This window comes from Mustela nigripes, chromosome 2, assembly GCF_022355385.1.
Source record: "Mustela nigripes isolate SB6536 chromosome 2, MUSNIG.SB6536, whole genome shotgun sequence".
Classification (NCBI taxonomy): Eukaryota; Metazoa; Chordata; class Mammalia; order Carnivora; family Mustelidae; genus Mustela; species Mustela nigripes.
In genome coordinates this window covers 157,343,473-157,360,508 of record NC_081558.1, presented here as the reverse complement: position 1 = coordinate 157,360,508, position 17,036 = coordinate 157,343,473, and the positions used below count along the sequence as shown (strand labels likewise).

The following is a 17,036-nucleotide window of genomic DNA, read 5'->3' as shown; positions in this document are numbered from 1 at the left end:
AAAGATTTTTTTTTCCCATAAAACTCATAGAAGAGAAATATTTCCATCAAATTAAAATTTAGTGGGAGCTGGGATTTAAAAAAAAATATTCATCTTCAAATCCCCGCTGACTCTCGAAATCTACATAGCACAGCAAAGCCTAAGTACAGGAGGCTCACCGGGAGAGTCTGACTGGCATAGGCAGAAACAGACTGGGAAAATAGGAAAAGGCATTAGTGTACAAAAAATTCTCCTACCTTTACACGGATGCTGTAGGATTGTTAGCCATTTAGCTTGAAGCTAAATGTAAATTCTGAGAGGTAACACTTCCAAGCTGCTGTTGGACATTTAAATAATAGTGTGAATACATTTCAGGTTTAGTCTTGCTGGCAGATTTGAACAGGGAGAGGCCCAGAGTTGTTTAGGGAACACAGCCGAAGGAAGAATGCAGAGCTGAGACAAGTAAGGCACAGAAGTGGATTCAACAGTTGGGTTGCTGGTTGAATCACCATGGTTGCATCACCGTGTTGGCAGGTGAAGTATTGATTCTAGGTGAGGTATTGGCACAACTATCCCACTTGGTTCCCAGCCATTGAAGAAAATCAGGAGGAAGTCAGCCTGTTGTTCCCAGGAAGGGAATCAGAGAGGGTCCTCAGGTACCAACGTCAGCTCTTAACGATCTTCATGTGTGTTAGTCTCGGTCCATGATTTTGCTGTAAATTTGCGTTAACACTACTTTCCAAGTACTATCAGTAAAAAAAGCAAGGCTCCCTTTTTCCTCCACCAGCTAGTGCGAAAACTAAACTAAAACCTTCCCTGGGATGTGCTTTATACCTTGGACCAGGAAAAAGGGCACTTTCTGTAGAGTGAGGATGCTGGATTGATCCGACAGGTGGTAATGTGCATGATAAGGTCTCGCTGAAAGTATCAGCATGTGTGTGTGTGTATGCGTCTGTGTATGCACACGCACGCCACACAATAGAGAAGGATGCGATGTGAAGCTTCTCTAAGTGTAATATTATGATGTTGGTGAAAAACAATAAACAACGTTTTTTATCTGGCCGTGGGACACTTCTGTATTTAAACCCGCTAGCAGGGAGCATTTCAGACATTCCTAGAATCAGTCAAAACTCAAAGTACGATGAAGCCACACCAAACTTGTAAATAGCTAATATCCAGGCAATCGGATGCAAGTGTGTCTTTAAATATCAGCACTTTTAAAAAATGTAAGAAGTATGTGTATTTGAGCACGATTATTTTAAATTCAGTGTGCTTTCCTTCTAGGAACTTGAAGCTCTCTTTTGTATATTGTTTAAAAAACACTCTGAGCTTGTAGGCATGAAAAATATAATTTCTTTCCCATTTCACAGTTGGAAAAACTGAATTAAAGAGAACAATGCTAGTAATTATCCATGATTAATAGAGGTGTGTATGTAAATCAGCCTGAATAAGTGTGTGAAATTAGATGTGCTGATGCCAGATACCTCGGCTCATGTTTTTTAAAGACGACTGCTTTCATATAAATCTCTGTGTGAGTCGGGCATACGTCTCTGTGTTGAGTATGTCTGGAAATAGACTTTGTAAGAGTGTATGGGTATTAAGGTAAAAGTATTGTGTATTATAAGCATACTCAAAATAAATTAGATGAGTGTTTACAATTCATTAGATACATATCTAATGACGAAGCATACCTAATGGTTATTTATAATGCACTATAGGTGCATTATATATGTGCCTGGATGCTGCAAGGTGTAGAGTGTACTTTGATCATTAAGGAGTGTGGGAGAAGGTGCATATTAGTTTCTTAGGATTGTGGGGATTAATTGAGTTAATACATGCAAAAACCCTCAGAACTTTATTGGTACATGAGATGCCCACTCTCTATGTTAGCTATTATTGTTATTATTATTGTTATTATTATAGGAGATGGCACTGCTGTTATAATAAGGAGCTGAAAAGAGGCATTTTCTCATTGATACCTGGGATAACATCCTATGGAAAATAAATGAAGTTGTAGGGATTGTCTAGTTATCTTTATGGCATGCACTGATTTTAGGATTTTTCTCCCACTTTCCTTCCATCCCAGTAGAGTCTGGTCTCAGAGTGCCAGGTGAGAGCAGGTATGTGGCCTCCTCCTACTGGCTGTTCTGATGCCAGGCCCGCCCGTAATGATGCCCGGCTCCCTTTGGGAGGAAACATGCCAGGTGGACCTCAGATTTCTGCACGCCTGGTTTGTTTGTGGGTTGGATTTTAATTTTTTTTTTACACTTTAATTTTGGGGGTTTTGTTTTGTTTTCTGAGAAAGCTTTAGACAGCTGTATTAATCATGCAAACCCAGCCATGTGCAATGTGTTTTATCAATGGAAAAACAGGAACTGAATGGCAAGCAGCTGTGAACAAACCCAGTGCAAAGCCTGAGCTTGGAAGATAATCTCAACATTTCCCAAACCCACTCGCCACGCAGGGTTAGTGAATGGAAAGGCTGTTCACTTGGGATAAATAATCAGATGGGAGGTAAGCAAGTGAGACTCAACCCAGGGTTATTATTATTTTTTTTTTTTCTTTTTTGAAGTTGCAGTGGTGGGAGAAGGATGGGCTGATTGAGTCCAGAGAATCCCCCACTCAAGGGGATTCCTCACCTAAGGGTGATAAAAACAACACAATGGTAATTTGTCTTTGTCCTTTCTCTTCTTCTACTTCATTTTAACTTTCTGCAGCTGGTTTTGTCCCCTTGTTTTGAACCTGTGGTCCTTCTCAACGTGAAGGCCTCTCTAGATGCCCTGAAGCATCATGAAAGGCTATGCACAAGTGAGCTTTTGGGGAGGAGACAAGAGCAGTAGCATCACTTCCCAGGATTCAGAGGCCTCAGGAAAGGATCTGAGCCTAACAAAATGAGAAAAGTTCCCTCAGTCACTTAGAGCTGATTCTTTCCTCATTTTACAATTCAGTGGATTTTCTGCAGTGATATAGTCAGAGGTAGTTATGCAAATATATGCAATTCAGGACTCATTTCAGAATAAATAAACCTAAATTAAAATTAATGGGGAAAAACACCTATCAGAAACAGATCAAGGATGGAACAGTATTTTATTTATCTATGTATATCTTTTAAATTAAGAAGCAGGGAAGTACACAGATTTTTTTTTTTTTTTTTGGGGTCTTGGTTTTGGCTGAATAGGAAAGGACATTTGAAAATTTCTGATTGGTCACAGACCATACAAATTATCCTTTGGTGTAATTCCAGTATTATTATTATCACTGCAGAAAATCAAGCAATATGATGAAGGAAGCCCAGGAGAAATACATTTGATTTATTGAGCCTTGTTTTTGTTTAATCACAGCTTGAAGGGGTTTAGGACTGCATTCCTGCTGCGACTCTGATGTTTATCCCCAGTCAGCTTGATGAGCCATGTAGAGTGGGGTTGGGGGTGGGGAGACCCTCCAGTGAAAGATATTAACAGTGAAGCAGCTGAAATTAAACATGCATTTCTGTTACTGGAACAGAGGAGGGGAAGTTCTCTCTTTTTATGATGGGGGGATGGAAAAGGACCTTTGCATCAACCAACTGTTTATAGACACCTCAGGCACTGCATGGTAGACACGTCGTTTTTTACCTAGATGATGACAATATATGGTATTTAGTTAAATGAAGGTGTTTTGTCCTATAGATACGACCAAAGTGAGGTAGGCATGCTTTTCATAGACATTTTGGTATTCCAGTGGCACTATAAAAAGAGTTAAGGATCCTATATGTTAATATTTGTTCCCATGGAAAACTGCATTTCACATGGATTGCCATCTTGATTGGACAGAAGAAAAAAAAAGGATTTGATTTCTACAAAGTTAAAGTCCTTGTAAGAAACAGGGGATTTAAGAGGGCATTATCTTTCTCTCTCAGCCTCACACATCAGCTATCCCAAGTCTCCATGAACAGCTTTTCAATTTCTACCAGCAGAAGCCCGAAGTATTAGTAGTGAGATAAACTACAGTCTCTATATTGGATCTAAAGAAGCTATCTACAGTCTATCTACAACGTCAAATCAAACCCGGGTCATTCTCCAATCAACAATTCAGTGTGTGGGAAAAAAGATCAAGTTCAATAAAATCCAACGTGCTCCATTCCAGGTCCAGACTGTTTTTCAATATCCAACAGCTGTCCTTTGTGAATCGTGACTGACTTCATTTTGTTCCATGTTATATACATCATAAAGCATGATCAGATAAATATGTGAGTTTGTGGCTGCAGAACTGCTCTCACAAAGGCACAGTGACAATGTTCCAAGCTCATCTTGGATGGAGCATGACCTCTTTGAAAATGTTATCCATTGGGACACATGTGTATGTGTGTGTTTGTCACGTCAAGATATCTGCAAGATGGCAACATGATAAAATGGTGTCAATCTTTGCAGCAAAACTAGAAGATAAATGTCTTAAAATAATTGTGGCATGTCAGGAATTCAAAATGGGATATTTTCCACGAACATGAAGTTTCATGTCAAGTCTAAAAAACAGGCACATTTTAAGTCTTATTTTTAGTATCTGGGATAAGAAACAGATTTCATTAATGTTTCAGGGAACAATTTTATTCAAGAGAGTTCTAAAAATAGTTTGGACCCTTCTTAAAATTTAAGAATAACTTTTTTTATTAAGCTGTCTAGTTGATCCTTGAAACCTTGCAATCCTCATTGCAAATATAATTAAAATAAGTTTGCATATATGTGAATACATACATATGCAAAACATCACGTTATTGACACTGAACATCCTCACCAAATTCTGGCCCAATTTTTAGTTTGGGTGAGTGTTAATGATACATGATCCGTGTTCAAACTTATAAAACAGCAGCTTTCTACCTTTAATTCTCAGCACACTTCCTTTACAGTGTATACAATAATCTTGTTTAATTGGATTTATTTTTTCCACACTAGGCCCCGCATGGCCTACTCTCCATTTTTTCTCAGGTCTTTGAGCGTTATTTGCAAATCACTTTTCTGGAATTTAATTTCAATGGTAGGTTGGTTTCATTTCAGAGTTTTTTGTATTGTTTTAATTTTATTTGCCAATTTGCCTTTAAATAGCCTCAAGCTAGAAGGCTGGGGCTGTAACTTGCATCTAAATGTGATGTAGGAGGCAAAATTTAATTTGAGTGTGTGGAAAGTTTTATGAAAAGGAATACAGAATGACTACCTTATTTTTTCATTTGAGTTTTCTAAAATAGGCATGGTTAAAAGGAAAGGCCCTCAGATTAGCCAAGATTTTCAGAAAAATGAACGTCCTTGTAACATGGCTGAGTTCAAACTTTGACAGCACTAGATAAATTCATTTCTACAATTCCAAGGACTTCAGATTCAGATTGTATAAGTCTCCAAATGTGAGGGTGGCCAGTTGGAGGATTCGTATTTTTATGAGCTGCAGAACGTAACTGGCTGTGTTCCAAATATGTGAGTCCACAGTCACCTGTCATACATACTAATTGAAGAGAAAATTGCTTTCTGAGTTTGGCGTCATCTCGCCAGCAACTGACCAACTTAAGTCAGATGACAGGTCTGTTAGAGGCCTATCAGCTGGTGTGGGGACAATGGATGGACTCTCTTTTGAAGGTTTAAAGAAAAAAAAAAGATTTCTATTGTATGTGAATTTTGTGAATCTGTGTTCCCCGGTTTGTGTTGTGCACATTATAGATGATGGAGAATGACCCAGCAACAGAACTACAGTCATAAAAATCATACTGACCTTGAATGGGATGGGGGATTGTGGGTGAAACACGCTCTATAGGGGAAAAATAGTAAGCATCATGGAGAGTTTATATAGATCTGTATTTGTATCTCTTTCTATATATATCTTACTCATGTTCAGCTACTCAGATAATTACAAAATAGAAGAATTTCCAAGCTTATAGGATTATATCTCCCGTGAAGCATTTGTCTGTTCTTCCTGCCAACACCAAAGTATCAGAGAGCTATTAGTAAAATTTTAAATCTAAAGCCTTTAAAAAAAATTAGCTAGAGTAGGAAACAACATTTATTGTGGCAATCCTATACACGGGATCCTACCCTACAGTGAAAAAACTCAACTACCGAAATTACAAGTTTTTTGGAGGGCTGGGTTGAAGGTATATAAATTAGTCATGATCACATTCAGTCATGCAACTTCGTCCTGGTTCTGGTCTCTTTAACTCATGAGAGATGGACCCATGATAGCTAAGGACACTTTTCCCCTCCCTGAGTCCTACAGCTCCTATCAGTTTTAGCCACGTATGTAGAAAATTTATTTTGGGTAATACTAATTCAACTTTTCCCTCAGGTATTTCTTCGATTCTAACACCAGTGCAAGGGTAATGCCAAGGAAATAAGTAAATTGACATGACAATTTTATTTTGTCTCTTGTGGTAATACAACCTCTTGTGATAATACAATCTCACCTGAGATTTGATCAACCAACCAAATTTACTTGATGATATACCCTGTTGAGTAAGAAAAGTCATTCTTTTTTTAAAAATTATTTATTTATTTATTTAAGAAAAAGCATTCTTTTGAACACTTGAACTTGAGCTTACGTGTCACTCACAGACCCATCCGTAAGCTACTGATCATAAATTGATGCTGCAAGCAGAGCTCAGACTTGAAGATATCCCCTATTTATCTTATCAAAACCCTAGGTTTAACTCGAAATCCTCCTCTGAGGCTCTTTCAGAGAGCGAGAATGGTGTATTGGGGTCACATGCATTCCTCGCTGCCCAGAAACCCTATAGGGCAACATAATTAGCCTGCACTTTATATCCCTCTTAGCTGTTTGGTTAAATAAGGACTAATGATAAATTGAAATCAACAAAAATCAAGATAATATTCAAATTTGATCTGCCTGCCATCTCGCTCCGTCAGTTTAGGAAGAGTAGATTTTGCCTGGAATTTGGACACTCAGTACATCGGGATGCCAAGAAAACCCGGTCTCCTTGCGGAAGGAGCTTTTCTCTAGCTTGGCTGAAAGTTGTAGCTTAAACGCCAAAGTTTCCTAAGTGCATTAAGATGGAACAGGTCAATAATAGCACAGTGAACAATTGTGTCTTAGTTACACAAGTGTCAAATAGAAAAATGGTTTAAGCCTCCACTGGTTACTTGGTATTAAGTTTCCAGCTTTGAAAATAAATAGCTAAACTGCCTTCAGCATTTATGGAGCAGCTGGAGACTACTGTCCCATACGATACTCTATCTACTGTATTTTATTTTTATTATTACTATTATTATTCAGACCGTTTAAATGATTCAGCTTAATATTTTCTCATCACAGTGTTCACAGCTGGGTAAATGCACTCTGCCCTCATTTCCACAAGACCATTTATATCCCCGAAATCATCTCACTCACCCTCCTCTCATCGCCCTCTCAATGGTTTCTCAGCTTGTTACCATCATCTTAGCTCCACCCTAATTCTCCTCATCTCAGCCCTACCACGCCCCACTGGTTACTCTCACCCTCTAACTCCATCTTACTTACTCCTTTAGATGCTTCCCCACCCCAGCTTTTCGTCCTTATTCTTCTGTCATTGCTCTGCTGCATTTTATAATTCATGCCCAGGGTTTGTGGGCTCTTGGAAGAGTGTAATGGGAAGCGAGATCACTTAAAATGAAAAAGAAATTCTTCAACGTTTGAAACTCAGAAGTAGGGGAGAGTAGGAACTTAGCTGCTATGTGCTTTGTCTTTGAGCTACTAACATTTGGGGAAGTCAGCCGAGCTTAGCAGGTAATTGGAAGTTTCTTAGGAACAGAGCCCTAAGATTGACCCCAGAAACATATGTTGTGGCTCTTAGTTAAGACCCTTAACTCTGATCATCGGTTTCTTGTCTGTTAAGAGTGTGTGTGTGTGTGTGTGTGTGTGTGTGTATGTGTGTGATTGGTTGATTCTGCTGGGACACCATGAGATAAATGGGGCATTAACACTTACGAAGAACCTCTGAATTAAAAGCACTTGAATGACAAAGGCTGGAGTTGATGATAAGGTGTATATATGGAGGTAATTTATTAACTGAGATATGATTTTCTTTTCTTTTTCAATGGGTATTGCGGATGTTCTGTAAACTTTTTGGAAGTCAGCACATTCCACACCTATTTCTGAAACTAAATTATGTCCAAATGCCCATCTATTTCTTATTGTAGCCACAGAGAGCCCTTGTAAAAAGTTTGCCGCCAGTCCTTTCAAACCACATGTGGTAGTGTTCCAGTAGCGGCTCACATTGTTTTATTATGTGTATGTGGCATCCAGACATAGCTGGTTAAGAGGCTTTGCCAAGTCTTAACTAGAATCATCAAGTGGTATATATTTAAACCCTGAACCCCTGAGGTGATAACTTAAATGGTTTCTAAACAAGTAGGGGAAGCCCTCATTTTAAGGGCTTCCTCCAGTGCTGGGTTGCTTAGGTAATACTGGAAATTTAATCAAGTATAGGCTTACAAGTTAATGATCTTCTAAAATTCAAAAGAAAATTTGAAAACCTCCTACACACTGATGTGGTATGGCTCAGTGTAGATTTCTCTGCATTTTTATTTTTTTGTACTTATAGCTTCAAAATGCCTTCCCAATCACACATTTCTCTAAAGCAGAGGGTAATTGATTAGGAGGAGTGTCCGTTAACATATGGGAATATTCCCGTCCTGAGGTCAAGCCCTGATCACTAGGCTGGAATATTAGTTAGGAATCTCCGTGTGCCAAAGATAAATCAACAGTCTAACTAATCTAGGGGACCCGTGTTGGTGGGGGTTAATGGAAATGAAATGGGAGGTGACCCACAGAGTCTGAGGTGGGAAAGGATGTGACAATATTTAGTACTGGGAAGACCTTGATCAGTGAAAAAAGGGAGAAAGAAATTATCTATCGCCTCACTTCCAAATTACAAAAGATACATTTCCTAACATTTTCTCCACATACACAAGCTTAGGTAACATATTGATCTGGAGCCTGGATTTTGGAAACAGATTACTCGTTTAAATCCCAGCAGCTTTACTTAGCTGCTCTAGTTGCTTAACCTCTTTGTGTAGTGGAGAAGTAGGAGTCCCTACTAGGACCTACGATGAAATGAGATCATGTATGTTAAGTGTTTGGCGCAGGTGCAGAGCACCTTGTAAGAACTGACTTGATCAGGAGTGACCACATTAAATTCATCACCTTATCCTTCCTCCCTATCCATTGTGTTAAAAGTAACTCAACATAAGCATGGAAACAAGATAGGTTTCCTTTGTGGGTGCATGGTAGTCCTCAGTGTGGAAACAAAATCTGTGATGTTCCATGTGCTGGAGATGGACCTTCTCTTGGCATCAACAGAAAACTTCCTCCATGTGGTGCATATCCCCACAGCTGAGGAGGACTAAGGAGCTGAATCTTTGCTGGTACACACTGTACTGTTGGACTAATGTGTTCAGAAAAATTACACAATGTAATGCTTTTCCCAGGATGGAGAAAAATATATAAAGTTGGATATGATACAGCTTGAGGTAGTACAGTTCTCGGTAAAACAATGCTGGAATGTGTGGAGAAGGAAACAAAGGAAAAAGGAGTGCTTCCACTGGCTTAGGAAAAAATTACTGTGAATACAATGTATTCTTGCACTTTCATTTAATTACTTTGACCCTTCTGGAGAGCAATATTTGAATAGACAGTGGAGGACAAGAAGAATCCGTGACCACAAACTGACCCTGCGTAAAAAGTCAGCACATGTCACTGAGGTGGACACTGGAAATGTGCTGACACCCCTGTGAAGATGGATAATCACGAACTCTTTCGGGGCTCTGGCCCTCCAGTTTTCCTGGCTACCTCCTTCTGGCTGGCAGCAGCTCACCAGCTGCCTCATCTGCTCTGGACCAGCTGGGTCAGCACAGCTCCCCGCTACCCACACAGTACTCTCTGTCAGGGCTGTGGTAGCCGCCCCTCCCAAGCATCTCTCCCCTTCTGACTCTGTTCTGTGGAAAAGTACCGCCACCAGCAGTGTCTTCCTTCTTCCCATTCAACCCATCTACTTTGAGTCCACGTAATGGGCAATCTGTTCACTTAGGTACTTCCTTCCCCCCCTTCTTCCCTCCTTTCCCACCTCCTCCCACCCTCTTCCTCTCTCTTTCTCTCTTGCCTGTGTGACTAGAGTTCCATAGAGCTGTATTCCCAAGGATTCAGCTATCGTGGCTGTCACAAGGGGCCTCCCTGTCGTCACAGTGAGGTAGGCATGGTGGAAGTGCCCTTTCGGTTGGTTAAGAAGTGCAGCTTCCCCCTTAACATGTCCATATTTGGGTCTTGGGTCTAAGAAAGAGGGCAGGAGTTCCACTCATTTTCATCATGATGCCTCTGAAACTTTCCCATACGGTGGGAAACCAGTTACAAACCCAATGCTGATGCATGTGCTGCCCAATGCAGAGTTGATGCCTAAGAAGGCTGCTCTGCAGAGGGCAGTGTGGACCCAAGGGGAAACAGTGTCCCTTTAATTATGGTGCTGTGCACTTCCCTATCATATAATTTCAGGTGAGCTCTGTGAAGTCACAATGTGATTTTGATACACTTGCCCAAGTCTGTGATTCTCAGCTTACAAACAGAGATTCTGTAAGATTCTTGGCATTTCTTAATTTTATGGGTGGGTCCTTTAAGTGGACTTTTATGACTAGGGCAATGGTATTGGACTTTTATGACTAATCCATGGCTGGAGATTACCCTTCATCACCACCAGCACACTAGCGGTAGGTATCTCCATTATCTCTGACCTAGCCCACCCTTCCATCCTCCTCCACCGTCCTCTCTCTGTCTATAGGTGTCATTTTACTATTTGCAATATATTAGCATGCTTCTTCTGGGTGGGATACAAGGAAAAATGCTTTAATGCAAATTATAGTTGTTCACTTTCTCTAACCTAACGGTTCCACTTTCTGTATGAAACCTCTTAGTGTCCCTACAGAACCTCTTAGTAAGTGTATGTCGTTCTACTTCAGCAGGTTATGTTAGATACATCAGAATCTCGGATGCAGAGTGGAGGCTTTTCCCCCCTGTTTATGGAATCCCTGATGCCAAGAATGAAACAAGTAACTACATTTCTTAATAAATACCTTCTCAATTGTCTTGAGGTATTGGTGTCTCTAGCCGAAGTAAAGAACACTACTGATGTTTGGTCTTTGGAGACAAGTAAACAGGGATATGAATTTTAAACTTTGTATTAAAATTCCTATGATTTTAAACTTCAAGAGTTTGTATGACTGTATGCCATCAAACAGTGATAGGTCGAAGTCAACACGAGTTTTAGGTGAGAAACTGAAGCCCAGATTTAGAATAGTTTGTGGCGGTTGTTTTTTATAAGCAGAGTTGGATCTTGAACAGTTATAAAATGGCTTTACTACTTCATCTCAAGAGAACTTTCACTTAAATTGATTTTTATCCTAAAAATATATATATATAGATGAGCCTACAAGAAAAAAAAATATATAAATAAAATATATATATATATATATATATATTCTTGTAGGCTCATCTAAATCAGATAAAGCAAGATGGAAACATCTCTCCTGGTTGTAGTATTTCTAGCTTTTCCAACTGAACATGTGCAGGAAAAAAAAAATTCCTTGTGGTTTGTTATTCCAAAATCATAATAGTAAAAGGTGAAAGATTTATGCGATCTGAAGAGAAACGAGAGTATCCAAAATAATAATAGTAAAGCTTTTGGACTATCTCTTAGTCAAATGAACTTTCTGGCCCATTTGTTTGTTTTACTCTCTCTGATAAACATTTTCCTATTCCAAATTCCATTTTCTTACTCCCGAGTTTTGTGATCAGCTGAATGGGACTGATCGCTAGAGAACTATGTAAAAATAAGAGATTACTAATGGAACTGTAGACTTGCTTTCCTATTCCAAATGTGTCATCTTCTCCTAATCTCACCCGTCATCCTTCTGTTTCTCAGGGGGCATTTGTGTCTACGCTCATAGCTTCAGGGCCAGCAAGGGAGGGGTCAGATAGCTGACGTAACAGCTACTACAGAGTCAGGCTCTGACGTGGGCTCTCCTACGAATACCAGGAAGTTAAAACAACTGAGTCCTCTTCAGTTGGCCTTAGGATCTTCTCTGGTCTTTGGAAATGCTCCTCTCTCCTACGATTTTATCTCTTCCAAAAATATGTCAGGTACGTAGTGTTTCCTGCTGTCGTATAGAAATCTTTCTGCAGCCATTTTTCTTCCTTTAGATTTGTATCATGTTTTAATCATTCACTCCATCATTTCTCCTGTGTTGTTAGAAATACACTTTCTTTTCCTAGCCTCTCCCTTCTCCCGGCACCTTACCCAGACTCATGGAATTTTTCTTCCTCAATCACTCTTACTAGGGCCATTTTTTAACTGCCATCCATGTTCCAGGATCTTACATCACCTCTGTTCCTTAGGGAGATTTCTGTTCTTTGAATATTCTTATAGTTAACCAACCGGGGGGAAAATAAAACAAAACAGAATTTTTTTAAAAAGTTGAAAAACAACAACAGCGACAACAAAAAACCACAAAGTAGTTATCAAAAGTAAGCCAGGAGATGGAGAGAGAAATTATTTCATTTGTAAATCCTGCCTCATGCATAGGGATGAAGGGCCTGTGTTTTTGTTTCAGTGACTACATTCTTGTTTTTGTGCAAGTTTACCTTTAATAGGTAACATAGATGATAAGGTAAGTCAATGATATTCGAGTTTTCCACTGGAGAACTAGTTGACTTGTTCTGGTGAGTCAGGCCCTACTTTGGCATACTTACTGAAAAGGACTAGGCTGGCATTGGTGACCCCCAGATTGTTGGCAGCCACGCAGGTATAGTTGCCATAGTGCTCCTCAGTGACGTTGGTCACCGTCAGGGAGGACTGGCCCTCCGTGCTCTTAATCTCAAGGCCATTAGCGCTGTTTATCCTGAGTTCAAACACAGAAGAGTAAAAAGAAACACTGATGAAGACTTGGTGCAGTAACCCCTTTTTCATCATGATACTGGCGGACTTAGAAAGAAATGTAATAGTTAGAGCTTGTGGTTTCCTGCTCAATTCCTTATTTTAATCATGCAACCCCATATCATCAGAATCAATGTCCACTGACAGAGAAAACTCTGGAATGGATGAGTTTATCGGGCTTTGGTTTCTGCTACAGGTAAGAAAGACATGCAGGTCTTTCTAGGAAAGTTAGGAAAACTTTCTGGGAAACAACCCATTAAGCACCTACCTCCCTCTTTGCATGTAACCTGAATGCCTTGGGGCTTTGGGTTAAGAACTACAGGCCCCAAAGCACTTAATACAGAGATGAGAAAAAGAAGAGTTTAATAGTGTTAACCCACATCATGACAGAGGAACTTGGTTCTGTCCCCAAGATCACCTGTTGGAGCGATGGGGGCCCTGCTCATTTGGAACATACCTGGTGTCATCCCGGTACCACTCAAAGTCAGGAGCAGGCACTGCCGAGGCCTCACATTTGAGTGAAGCTTTCCTCCCTGTGGTGGCTTCGTTGCTCTTGGATTCTGTGATAGTGGGAGGATCTGTAGAAAAGACAGGCACACTGTTGACACTAGAGTCAGAGGGTGCTGCCGAATTTCCCTGCTAGACGGACTCAGAAAAGATGGTCTGATCTGAGAACTGCACGAAAGGAATCGTCTTCAAGCCTCATTTACATGAATTTTGTGATCAGTTGAATGGCACTGATCACTAGAAAATGAAATAAAAATAAGGGATGATTAATGAAACCATAGACTTGTTTTACTTAAATGGGATACTTAATAGGGTTTTATGGCGATGGAATTTAGGATTTCTTTCCCTACTCCCATAGACTATCAATTGTTTCAAGCATAGATTATAATATTTAGGTGTTTTTTTCTTTTCATAAATTCAGAGGTGATACCAAAGGACTTGGGATTTTAAATGTCTAATTTGAACAATTTTTCTTTCTCATCATTATTATTATCACCATTATTGTTATAGTTTGAGATGGTAGTAAGAAGTCTGGTCAAAGCGATAGAGGATTAAAGTTCTCCCAACATAAGTTCAGCCTGATAATCATTGCAGAGATTCAGAAAAACAAACTAGTGTTAGATGCTGACCTCTTTTTTCTAAGTGTTTCCTTATTGCTAGGACCCAAGTAAATTGTGCTTTTGTGTGTGAGTGTGCAATTGAAGTGTACCCTGGCGCAGAGAAGCCTGCCTGGTGTGTCAGTTTTCTGTGTTGGTGGGGAGTTGTACACTTGATATGTTCTGCTTAGAGTTGGGTCTGCAAAGTTGTAGCAGCCTTGAAATGAGCTCAGAAACACATCTTATATTCTAATTTGCCATGATTCTTTAAAAAAATCCTACAGAGGATGGAACAAGTGTTTACAGGTCCGGATGGCTGAGCTGGGTGGTAGATACAAGCTCTTGCCTTGATGATGCTGTATTTGTACAGGTTATGGACCTTCAAGGAGAAAAGGACATTTCCGTCCAAAGGTCATTTGGCAGGAAATGGCAAGTTGGCTCTTTCACAAGTCAAAAATAGACCCAAACAGTCTATTTAGATTTTGTAGAGGAGAAAGCTTATTTAGGGAAATTAGCAAAATAAACTCTAGTACACAAAATTCATTTAAATCTCTGCTCTTCAGCACTTGGTCTGGCTCACTCAGTTTTGATTTTTATTTTCATACACAAAACTGTTTTCCAAGTTCCCTGCCTATAGAAGACTCGGATCTTATTTTTTTTTTTTAAAGATTTTATTTATTTATTTGACACAGAGAGAGATCACAAGTAGGCAGAGAGACAGACAGAGAGAGATGAGGAGAAGCAGTCTCCCTGCTGAGCAGAAAGCCCGATGTGGGACTCGATTCTAGGCCCCTGGGATCATGACCTGAGCTGAAGGCAGAGGCTTAACCCACTGAGCCACCCAGGCGCCCTCTGATCTTAGTTTAAAAGGACACACAAAACCATGAGGTTTGCAGTTTTCTCTTCCATTTCATTTTTATATCAGCTTGGACATCTTGAAATTACTGCCAGAGACAGGAGGAGTTAAAGCACATTTGGATAAGCATCACTAGCCATATGTAGACAGATGTGCCAAAGTGGGTGGTGGAAATGGCTGTTTTATTTTAGACCCATCTACTCATTTTTTTTTAAATATTTTATTTATTTATTTGACAGACAGAGATCACAGATAGGCAGAGAGACAGGCATAGAGAGAAGGGGGAAGCAGGCTCCCTGCTGAGCAGAGAGCCTGACGTGGGGCTTGATCCCAGGACCCTGAGATCATGACCTGAGTGAAGGCAGAGGCTTAACCCACTGAGCCACCCAGGCGCCCCCCATCTACTCATTTTTGTAAAGACACAAAGAAGTAGCCAGATGAGTGGAAAGAACCCTGGATTGGAAGCTAGGAGTCCTGGAATTTAATTTCAGTTTGGTTGCGTGGACCTCCCATCACACAGTTTATCTTACTGAGCCTTGGTTTTATTACCTATAAAGTAAGGGAACCACACTTTAATGACCTCTACTAACCCTTCCAGCTTTAAAAACAAAAAACAACAACAAAAAATCCAAAAAACAATTCTAGTCAAAACTGCCCATCATTCACAAATGGGCAGTTGGTATCATTATGACCCAGGTGTATGTTCATACCCATAACTCATTTAGCCCTTAAATTATTAACTTTTAAAATTACAGTTTATTTATCTGTTCCATGAGTTAGGAGTCAGGATTAACAGTCAGAAACAGGAAACCTCAGGTCAGATTTTGACTCTTCTCTTAAACAGAACTATGGCCTGCCCAAGTGTCTACACCAGTTTGAACTTTTTCTTTCTCTTCTTTTGAAAGAATGAGTTAGCTTTAAATGATCTCCAAGGTTCCATTTAAAATTCTTTCATTTGGTGATTTGCTGTACGGATCATTAGAACACATTAGTTCAAAAGATCATGGAATAATTGGTGGTAGTGGTGCTGGTGGGGGAGGTATTTGTATAGAGATGGGGCACTGAATAGAGGTTAAGAGCTTGGATTTAATGTTTGATAGACATGAGCTCAAATCCAGGCTCTATACCTCACTGTCCTTCCTCATTACAGAAGATCATGCTTTGTCCAGAGTCACTTTGCCTCACCTTCCTCAAATGAGGATGCTGGAACCAGAGGCAGGGAGGTCCACTTGGAGAGTACTGAAGGAACCCAAGATAGCCCGCACTAGGTTTGTGATAAAGGGGATGGAAGGGAAAGGACAGAATTGAAATTGAGAGATATGAAGCCTCAGAATTGACAAGAATAGACATGAAGGATAAGGGAAAGAAGGAGCAATGTCAGGTTTCTGGGTTGGGGATTTAATGATGCCATCCATTGTGAAAAGATCTGTAAGCAGAGAAATGGATGACCATGAACGAATACTAGTTTCCCATTCCTTACCTCTTCACTGTAGTAGGTTCTGAAGCTGCCAATGAATCCACAATATGTAGCATGCTGGCCAAAGAGATAATCTTGTTTGTGATTCTACTGATTTGTTTAATTTCTCAATGTGTAAAAGGAGTTTTAACCAGTGTTTGTGAGTTTCTGAAGCCACATGGTTATGAATGACAAACCCTTAATGATGCCTACCTTTTTGCTAAACCAGCCCTAACCTGGGTCTGACTCCATACTTTCCATCACTTCCACCTCTGACACTCATGTCTGTGGCAACTCAACATAATAAGGCCATGGAACATGGCCCCCAGCCCCTCCACCATGGGATGAGGAATCCATCTTGTGGGAGAGTTCTTCCTCACTCTGGATGTTTCCTTCTATGTGGTAGGAGCTTATTTAGTATACCTCCTTGTTCTGAGACTCACAAGGAAGGAATTACTTTGACTGAAAAGTCTGGAAAGAATAAATGAGATTTCTTTGGCCCATCTCTTTCCTTGCTTCCTTTTGGGACCAACCTTCTGGCAGGGAACAGAGGTTCTCCTCTGCTTCTCCACACTAAACTCTTATTCGGGCCCTCTCCTTCCTGCTCTCAGGTGAGTAGGCTCTCTCTCCTTCCTGCCCCATTTCAAGGCTGCCATGATTGGAGAGATAAGTCCCCCACACTAAGTACCACTGCTAACCATCTTGATCTCT

At 40.2% G+C, this 17,036-nt stretch overlaps 1 protein-coding gene across 3 annotated transcripts in view; it reads right to left on the bottom strand.

Moving 5' to 3' along the window:
* LSAMP (limbic system associated membrane protein) overlaps window positions 1–17,036 on the bottom strand; it is a 654,328-nt gene that overhangs the window by 27,370 nt on the left and 609,922 nt on the right. For 2 of the 3 annotated variants that reach the window (XM_059391908.1, XM_059391909.1), the window contains exons 5-7: window positions 13,368–13,488; window positions 12,727–12,875; window positions 5,713–5,748 (exon numbers count right to left, since the gene is read on the bottom strand). In XM_059391908.1, the coding sequence (XP_059247891.1) occupies window positions 5,713–5,748; window positions 12,727–12,875; window positions 13,368–13,488 (306 nt within the window). The remainder of the gene's footprint in view (window positions 1–5,712; window positions 5,749–12,726; window positions 12,876–13,367; window positions 13,489–17,036) is intronic. The other variant, XM_059391911.1, reaches the window with a different exon arrangement.